The sequence below is a fragment of the Bison bison genome, unplaced genomic scaffold, assembly GCF_000754665.1.
Source record: "Bison bison bison isolate TAMUID 2011002044 unplaced genomic scaffold, Bison_UMD1.0 scf7180017864063, whole genome shotgun sequence".
In the NCBI taxonomy this organism is placed as follows: Eukaryota; Metazoa; Chordata; class Mammalia; order Artiodactyla; family Bovidae; genus Bison; species Bison bison.
This window is the reverse complement of record NW_011494635.1, coordinates 1324846-1334953: the sequence shown is the minus strand read 5'-3', so window position 1 is coordinate 1334953 and position 10108 is coordinate 1324846. Positions and strand designations below refer to the sequence as shown.

At 46.0% G+C, this 10108-nt stretch overlaps 1 protein-coding gene across 1 annotated transcript in view; it reads right to left on the bottom strand.

Annotated features, from left to right (window-relative positions):
• CFAP61 (cilia and flagella associated protein 61) overlaps positions 1-10108 on the bottom strand; it is a 250115-nt gene that overhangs the window by 55115 nt on the left and 184892 nt on the right. Inside the window, 1 exon segment of the mRNA XM_010836599.1 lies at positions 3592-3884. Coding sequence (XP_010834901.1) covers positions 3592-3884 — 293 coding nt within the window.

Genomic DNA, 10108 nt, shown 5'->3' with positions numbered 1-10108 from the left:
CCAGCACTGTCCCCGGGAACACAAGTTCTGAGTCACGGATCTCTCATACCTCTCAAACACAATTCATGTGCTCCTATAAGGCCAACTGAATATTACATCTTGGCTGAAAATATGGAGTATTAGAAGAAACACCTGCTTTAAATGCCTCTATAAATAATGCCTTAAGGTTCTACCTTAAGGAACTAGGAAAAGAAAGGCATGGTAAAGCCAAAGCAAGCAGAAAAAAAGAAAATAATTGTTAAGAGCAGAAATCAATGAGAGAGAAAACTGACAGACAACAGAGACAATTAACAAACTCAAAAGCTGGTGCTTTGGGGGGAAAAAAATCAATACAATCGACAAACATCTAGCTAGACAGAGAACTTTAGACAGGTCTTCGCCTCGTCTTCATTTCTGGCGGTTGCTGCCTATTTGTGCTATTCAGGATCTGATGGCGGCTGCCATCAATCCATCTCTACTTCCGTCAGCACACAGGCTTCTTCCTGTGGGCTTCCTCTCTGCCATCACATCTTTCTCTCCGTATAAGGGCACCAATCATCAGACTTAGGACCCACCCCAATCCAGGAGGACCTTCTCTTTGCTTGACAGCAACCACTAAGATCCTATTTCCAAGTAAGGTCACATTCAGGTCCTGAGGCTTAGGACCATAGCTCTCCAGGGGACATAATTCAAACCATGACCCCACAACCACAGTGGAGATGTGAAGATACTTGTCCCCATCAAAGTCTTGGAGAAGGGAATGGCAACTGACTCCAATATTCTTGCCTAGAAAACCCCATGGACACAAGAGCCTGGAGGGCTATGGTCCACGGGGTTGCATAGAGTCAGACACGACTGAGTGACTCACTTTCACTTTTGTTAAAAGTCTCCTAGTGCCCTGACAGAGACGCTACTCAAAGCTGATCATCAGAGGGATACATACCCTGATCTCTCCCTTCTTTAGGCTTCTGATCCCCAGCTGGTACCTGTGCTATGCTAAGTCACTCAGTCGTGTCTGAGTCTTTGTGACCCCATGGAGCATAGCCCGCCAGGCTCCTCTGTCTATGGGATTCTCCAGGCAAGAAGACTGGAGTGGGCTGCCATGCCCTCCTCCAGGGGATTTTCCTGACCCAGTGATAGAACCTACATCTTTTACATCTCCTGCATTGGTAGGTGGGTTTTTTACCACTAATGCCAACTGGGAATCTCCAGCTGGTACTTACTGTTGGCCAAACACAGATGAGAGTTTCAGGGTGGGGTGGGGTGGGGAGAAACACAGCAGGGGAGCAGGAGACAGGACCCAAGGACAGTGGACCACGGTCTGACTCATTACTTTATGGGGAAGTCTGGGCAGGAAGGCATGCTGGATCAAGGGGGTTGAAAGTATCTGCAAGGTGTCTTTGCCTTGATTCTAGTTCTGACCTAATAGGAGAGTGAAGGCCTGTGGGGGCTGCTACAGACCCTGTATTCAGTCAGATACTTGGGGAAGGTTTTCTTGTACCTGTGCTCCCTAGGCAGGGTTTGTACTTACCCCCAGAATTCCCCCAGGGTACACTTGGCACACATCTTCTAGGATCATCATTTTCGGAGGAAACTTCCAATGAGAAGATCTTTATTTTTCCTCTCTTAAATAGGTATTGTGACATACATATGTAGATATGTAGAAAAGTACATACACTTTTCTATTAAAATACTATGAACTTTTTCTTTTGCACTGCTATATCCCTCATACTTAGGACCGAGCTTGAGACCTAGTAGGCTTTCAATAAATCTCTGCAGAGTGAAGGAAGGAATGAATGTTCTTGAGGAGCAGAATGTAGAATCCCCTGGGTTATCAGAATGAAATGAGAGGTGGTAGGGAAGCTCCTCTGGCATGCAGTCTGCCTTGAGCTCCTCCTGTCTAGGTTCTGGGGGACGAGGGTCATGGCACCCACCTGTAAGAGCACTGGGGCGAGAAGCCCTGACTTAGGCTGACTGGCCCATACTGCCAGGTAATGGACCCCCATGAGCCCTCAGAGGCCTCCTCCAGGTGGTCTTCCCACCACAGGCTGCTGGTATCCTTCATCCCAACCCAAGGGTCAACACACCCTTGACCCCCATAAGTCCAGCCCTCACGCTGACTGCAGCCCCCTCCCTGAGGGGTCTCCTGCTTCTCTGGCACATCAACTGGCCCCTTCCCCTCTTCCTCCTGGCTTCTGCTCGTCTCCTGAACAGGCTGTGAGCTGAGCTATTCTAAGTCCCTGTTCCACAGGGAAAGACCCACTGTAGCTGTTTCCAGAATCTTAGGAGGTCAACACGGTGTACACTTTGAGGCCCTGTTAAACTGGGTTAGATCTTAAGCTGATGGGGAGTCACCGTGTTCTGTCTGTAAAGTGGGGGTGCTTCCTGTGACAGAGCTGTGTGAGGAGGGGACAGAATGCACTGCAAGAGGGTAGCACGGCGCCTGGGACTTGCTCACAGTGGGGCTGGTTGTTGTTCAGTCGCTCAGTCGTGTCTGACTCTTTGCAACCCCATGGACTGCAGCATGCCAGGCTTTCCTGTTCATCACCAACTCCCAGAGTTTGCTCAAACTCATGTCCACTGAGTCAGTGATGCCATCCAACCATCTCATTCTCTGTCATCCCCTTCTCCTCCTGCCTTCAATCCTTCCCAGCATCAGGGTCTTTTCTAATAAGTCAGTTCTTCGCATCAGGTGGCCGAAGTATGGGAGCTGGCAGTCCTCAAATCCTGACACTCCATCCACAAATAGAAGGCGGGGGAGGGTCCAGTTCCCCTTCCTTTGCATGTGGGCTGCCTCGGTGACCTGCCTCCAGGACTCCGAAGGATGCTGCTTGACATATGAGGTTAGGTCACAGGAGGAGGGATGCTGTCGCTGTCTCTATCATCTCTCGGTCTGTCTCTATCTCTGGCTCTCTGCGTCTGTCTCTATCTCTGTTTCTATCTCTCTGTCTGTATCTCTGGCTCTCTGTTTGTCTGTTTCTGTCTCCATCTGTCTGTTTCTATCTCTGGCTCTCTGGCTCTCTCTGTCTCTATCTCTGTTTCTCTCTGGCTCTATCTCTCTGTTTCTCTCTCTCTGTCTCTCTCTATCACTCTGTCTCTTTCCATCTCTCTGTCTCTCTCCATCTCTCTGTCTCTCTCCATCTCTCTTGATCCTCTCTGTCTCTGTCCCAGTGCTTTTGGAACCAGTCACCACGCTGAGGAGAAGCTCAGTCCCATGGAGGGGCCGTCTGTGATTGTTCTGATCAGCATCTCACCTGAGCCTGATCTGACACCAGCAGCCCGACAAGCGGGGGGACACACCTTTTCTATGGCTCCAGCCCCACCCAGTCCCCTTTCATCCTCAGGAAAGACCTCTAGGGATTCCTGCCCAATGAGCCGGCTCCCACTCTGGGACGACAAGAGAGACGCAAGGATGACTACTGTTGGTTTAGGTCACTCGGTTTGGGTGGCTCTTTATGTAGCTACAGAAACTCTGAAAGTTTGCAGGGGCTGGAGAGGGGTGGCAGGGAAACTGCGACTGTAAGCTCATCACCCATCACCTTTCAGACCCCAAGTCCCCCAAAGCTGGTAGCTCTCCCAAGGTGGTGAGTGAGGTTCCGGGGACCTACTTACGGAGCAGGGGAGCTGGAAGGGCTTGGTGGGTGTGGTGAAGCTGGCGGTGTGGATGGGGTCGGGGTACAGCCCATTGTTCCACTGAGCCAGCAGTGCGTCCCGGTACACATTCACCCCTGCAGCCTGGAGTGCGTCCTCTATCGCGCCCTCCACGGCGCAGTCGTTGATGCAGGTGATGATGGATGTGGGTGGGTGCTGTACCAGGTGGATGCAGGAGCCCCTGACCCCCAGGCTCAAGAGGGTCTCCACAGTGGTGTATGTGTCAATTGAGTTCCCATAAATGATGATGTTCCCTAGAAAAGGGGGCAAATTGCTAAGATACATAGCTTAAAAAAAAAAACAAACCAATAACCTTATTAGTCAAGTGCTAATGATGCTGAATTACTCCCTCCAACCCTCTCATTTTTTTTCAGCTGTGGGAAGCCAGCGGTGTTACCTAGCAACGGCAACCAAGATAATTTAGCAAAGAATGGACACACAACATCCCACAAAGTAGTCAAGTACTTTTAACACACAAGTAGGATATTTGTTTATGTACCTATAATTTGAAAGTTGAAATTATGCTAAATGAAACGGTCGAAAATAAAACCTTTTATCTTGCTTTTGTCCCCTACTTGCTATACTTATTAAGGGGGGAAAATGGTGAAAGTTTGCAATAAATGCAAGTTCTTCTTGAGTCATGAAAAGGACAATGGTTAAAAAAAATAGTCATGTGCATGATGGTAAGGACATTTTAATACTTAATTGTTGAATTGTGTTGATTCAAGAAAACTTTTTTTTTGAAAACTAAAGACTAGAACATTCTGCTTTGCAACAGATAATTTTATAAAGATTCAAATCCTGAGTTTTACAATTTAATGTGTTAAGACCTAGCGAGAGATTGATGGGTATTCTTTTGGTGAGGAAAAATAAAATCATAAAATAATCTCGAAAGATTTCTACTGTGTGAGAGCACTTTGATGATACAATTTATTTATATTTCTTAAAAATATTACAGAAGTAATTACATATGCTCTTCTGATGATGATATAAATTTTAAGATCAATGATCCTATTATATGAGTGAAATGTATTATGTGCTATTCATATGTTATTTTTGACATGGAATTGGCATTATTACCTCTTCACAAAGAAAGAAACTGCTGTGGACTCACATTTCAGGCAAGCTGTAACAATTTTACCACAAAACTTTACCTCTCTTTTTCCTTCTGTTTGTGAAATGATATGAAGAGGAATTTTAAGAGACAAAATAAATGGCAAGTGTATTTACTCAATTTTGTGGAATAAATTATGCAAAAATCAAACTGAAAGGAGGTATAATGGCTATCTTACTTGCCTAGAAGAAAAGGAACTGGAATCGCTTTCAGGCATTTTTCAGAGCTCCTAGGAAGTCCTCGCCTACTTCCTCTTCTCGAACACGGATGGCCAAGGGGGACAGAAGCCAGGGGCAGGGCCCCTCCTCCCCGCCTTCCCTAGGACATTCTGATCTGGGGGCTCTGATCGCCTCCCCATTCAAACTCACTAGTGTGACATTCCTGAGTAAGCTGCATTTCCCTTGGCTGAAAGAGCCAACATTTTGTTTAAATTATTGAGGTACCCACCTGCTGCAAAACGTGACTCCTGGAGGTTTGACACGACAAAGGAGTAGCCCGCCAGGAGAGCCAAAACTTGAACCTCACATTGTCCAAATTTGAGGTCCTCTGTCCCTTCTTTCAAATATGCATGTGAAAACAGCATTCACTTTCCGTGAAACAGGTTAAGCGTTTAGGCCCCATGCAACTCAAGAGTTTCATTATTTTTGCAGTTTCTCCTTCATGTGGGCTTTTAGCAACTATTCTGCTTTTTCATTATAGGCTCACAGGCTATATATAGCAATGCCAGGCTGCTGGGGTCATTAGAGAGCTGTATGTTTAGCCAGGGTTGCCCACAGATTGTAGGCAGTTGGAGAGTCTGAGGACTTCAAAAGATAATACTTTTCATAAAACCTCTCATACTTAAATTAGATCTCTCTCTCTCTCTCTCTCTCTCTCTCTCTATATATATATATGCTAACTTCTAAATAGTTATCTTTTGGTTTGTCTTTTAATGTAATTCGAAACACCTCCCCAAACATGAGACTTTGGTTATTGTAACTGTCAGCTATTGTCACAATAATACTGTGTAACAAGCTACCCTCAAACTCAATGCCAGAAAACCAATAAGCTTGTGGTAGGTCAGCTCACAGGTCTGCAGGCTGACAAATGCTGGCTGCTACGGCTCCAAGCTATGGTTGGTGTCAAGTCGGTACCACCATGCCTCTCTCAGCCTCTTTGGACCAATAGCAACCTGAGGCATATTCTCTTCTGGGAGCTGTGCAGGAGGGCAGGCATGACTGCTCAGGCACTTTCCAAGGCTCTCCTGGCAACAGCCACTAACGTTCTCTTGACCAAAGCAAGTCAAGTAGCCACACCCTCGCCCAAGGGGGTGAAGCACGCTCTGTCCACAGCAGGGATGTGTGTGTGTGTGTATTCATTGAATAACATTCCAAAATCATTGTTACTCTGGGCACAGTACTCTGTGTGCCTATGCCTACGTGAGGCCTATGTGATGTCATCCAGAATTTTCATCTAAACATGTTTTACTGATCATTTACTTACATTGTCCCATCCCACAAAACAGTAGAATCCCATTAGAATTTTCTGCTACCTAAATAACAAGTCACAGGTCAAATCACATCCCTCCATGAATATCACAAAACCCGATGTTATGAAGTCAGCCTATTATTCTTTGCCAGTTCAGTCCTTCAGCTTTTAAGCATTCCTACTCCAGGGTGGGAGGCGGGGAGGGGATTATTCTTTCCATTATCTTCGTGCAGTTGTGACTTATTTCTGCATCATTTCCAACTTTTACTTTGCAAAAAATTTTTAGATTCAATTCCTGTTTATCTCACGACTCTGATATATCAGGCCCAAGGTAGGCATTTTTAATACACAAGCCCTTATTATTATTACTGTCAGTAACAATAACAGAATTGTTATCAATAACATTGGCTTCAGGCAAATGCCTGTAACTTTTTCATAAGCTAAAAGTAAAAATATAAGTATGAAGACAATTCATAGGAGAAGCAAAGTCTTATATTTTGGGGCATCCCCAGGAAAAAAACCCAGAAGATAAAGAGTTTGATTGTTAATGTATTCATTTCAGGACAAATCAGTTTAGGTAAAAAATATGACTGCTTGTATTTATCAGCATAATTTTACTTGCATGGATGAGGTGGAACTAGAACTTTTTTAAAACTACTTATTTCTTTTTCCTTTTTTGGCCATGCCACATGGCATGTAGGCTCTTAGTTCCTGGACAAAGGATTGAACCTATACTCCTTGCAGTGGAAAACTAGGAGTCCCAACACAGGACCACCAGAGAAGTCCTGGAACTAGAGCTCTTAAAGCCCCCCTGGGCTGGGCTGTGGCTGTGATCATGTCTGGGCCCCAGTAGAGGATCCAGCCTCCAGCCAGGTGAGGCTTCCAAGGATCAAAGATTGTCTCTACTTGCCTTCCTTGCCATCACTTCCCCAGTGATGGGTAAGTGATGGGTGGACTTCAGGCTCACCCTGCCCACCCTGGGGCTTCACACAGAGCCTCTCTACAACAGGTAGGACAATATGCTTCCTAGCCAGATGTACGGAAGAATGTTTAGGCTTTATCAGCTTGCTGACCCGAGACTAACTAAGCGTTCCTTTGGGTCCTCTCAATGTTTACTGCGGGACACCCTCACTCTGGCCAGGTTTTCCTACTATGCCCTTCTACTTGCTGTTCACTACGAAGTTGGCACCACAAGAAAGACTGAACCAGCCAGAGGATGGATTGTACACTTGAGATCTGTAAGACAAAAACATGTTAGATCTGGCTACTGGGTTTCTCTTCCAGCCCACAAAATCCTACCCAGTTCTAAATGTAACCCAAATTGTGTGTGCCTCCAGCAAAACAGTATAGGGTAACTCTCCTAGTGTGCTGGTTCTCATTGAAACCCAGGACCAAGGATATTTTCCAGGGAGGTGAGCCCCTCATGTGACTACCGTGCTGTGGACTGTTGGGTGGATCTGGGGCTGAATCAGGGAGGGAAGATGGAGGGGGAAACAACTGGAGAAAGAAAGGGAGGGGGTGGAGTGAAATAGATTGTATCATCTCTGGCTGAGTTAGAAGGAAGAAAGGGTTTAAAAGTAGGTGAATGAGGGACTTGCCTGGAAGTTCAGTGGTTAAGACTCTGCTTATATAGCAGGGAGTGCGGGTTCTACGCCTGGTAGAGGAAATTATGCTGCATGCATGCGTGTGTGCTAAGTCTCTTCTGTCGTGTTCGACTCTTTGTGACCCCGTGGACTCCTCTGTCCATGGGATTCTCCAAGCAAGAATACTGGAGTGGGTTGCCATGCCACCCTCCAGGGGATCTTGTCTTTTACGCCTCCTGCATTGGCAGGCAGGTCCTTTACCACTAGCGCCACCTGGGAAGCCCTCATGCCTCATGGCGTGGCCAAATAAACAAATAAATGTAGGTGAAAGAAAGTGGTTGTGGGGTGGGAGAGGGGCTGGGGAAACTGGGCCATAAATAATAGCAGTGAAAATGACTTTGTAAGGGCTACACTGAGTCTGCCAGTGTGTCCGAGCCTGAGGGGGCCAGGTGGGGTGGCTGGGGTCCCCCTGGTGCAGAACACCCTGATGGCTGTTGGGGTGGTGTGGGAAGCAGCCCCAGGGTATGTGGTACCTGCAGCATCTGTCATCTACAGTGGGCTTCAGAGGTCAGACAACTCCAGGTCATTAAAGATTCATCCAGCTCATGAAGTTCTACCACTTCAGTGCTGTGTAACTCACAGAGTGTTTGCAAATATTTAGAAGGAGATGCATTCGTGTATGTTCTTTGGAAGTGCCCCTGCAGGTACGGAAGAAACAGAGTGGAAAAGCTTAGGATGTCCCCCTGGATATCAGTTGTATGCTAAGAGATCCGTTCATTGTCTTCTTTGCAGCTCAGTTTATTTAATAGATAAGAAACAACCAGTCTCTGCACTTCATTTGATGGCTGACAGAGGAGAAATGGCAGGCGGTCCTACTTGGAAACGGCAAATGGTAACCGACAGTTAGAACAGACTGGGTTGATTTTCAAGGAAGGGTGATGGAATAGAACTGCAGCGGTTTTCATGGGAGGCTGATCTCTGTTGTCCCTTTTAGGGGATAAATTATGCATTAGGGAGATTACAGAGCTGAATCAGGAGGCGGGGTAAGGGGGACAGAGGGGTAGTAAAAAAAGAAAAAAAAAGAAGACAACCCTGGAAAGCCCCTGTAATTAAAGTTGGCTGGAAACAGCACCGTCTCTCTCTCATGCCCACCTGCAGTGACCTTTGGGACTGAATGTGCAAGGGAGCTTCCAAAGGTAAGAGGGGCTTCCCGCGGCGGTGACAGCCCAGCTGGGGAGGAGGAGGGGACATGGTGACTCCAATCACCACTCCAGTGAGCTGTCACTTCTCCATCTGAGGCTGAAAAAGCACTAAGACCTGCTGTTTGAAATGTTGCCATGAATGGAGAGGTGATGTTTTTGCTACTCTCTTGTTTGACGCTGTAAATGAACACATGAGCAACTCTGATTGTGTGACCAGCAAAACAAGGTAAATACACCCAAGATACAGAGATGGGAGGAAGAAAATCATCCCTTGGAAAGAAGAACAGGGAAGGAATTTCTGATCTGACGTTCTGGCCAGGAAATCACCTCTCAAGAGGACAGGAAATAAATTTAGGAATTATGCACACAAATATTAATAAGAATTTTTCTTTGTAGTAATTGTATTTTTAAGACCAGAGGAAACAAGAGTTACACATTAATTTCTGTACTTGAAATGACTTCTATCCATGTATATTTACATATTCCATTGTATTTTGATGAAGAATTATAGTTCCTTTTCCACATCAAAAGAAACAGAATGATTATGACCAGAACAGACCCAGGAGAAAAGTTTACGCTCTCTAGAAAACTGAGCACAGAGAGGTTAAGTGACAGGCTCCAGGTCACACAGTCGTAGATGGTTCAGCAGGATTCAGACCTGCCAGGTCTGATTTGAGAACCAGGAGGGCATGGCAACCCACTCCAGCATTCTTGCCTGGAGAATCCCATGGACAGAGAAGTCTGGTGGGTTATAGTCTGTGGGGTCCCAAAGAGTCAGCCACAACTGAAGCAAATTAGCACGCATGCATGCTCATACCACTACACTGTATTTGCAGATGGATATAACATTTGAATCAGTTCTAATGAGGTGGATGAAACTGGAGCCTATTATACAGAGTGAAGTAAGCCAGAAGGAAAAACATAAATACAGTATACTAACGCATATATATGGAACTTAGAAAGATGGTAACAATAACCCGGTGTACGAGACAGCAAAAGAGACACTGATGTATAGAACAGTCTTATGGACTCTGTGGGAGAGGGAGAGGGTGGGAAGATTTGGGAGAATGGCATTGAAACATGTAAAATATCATGTAGGAAACGAGTTGCCA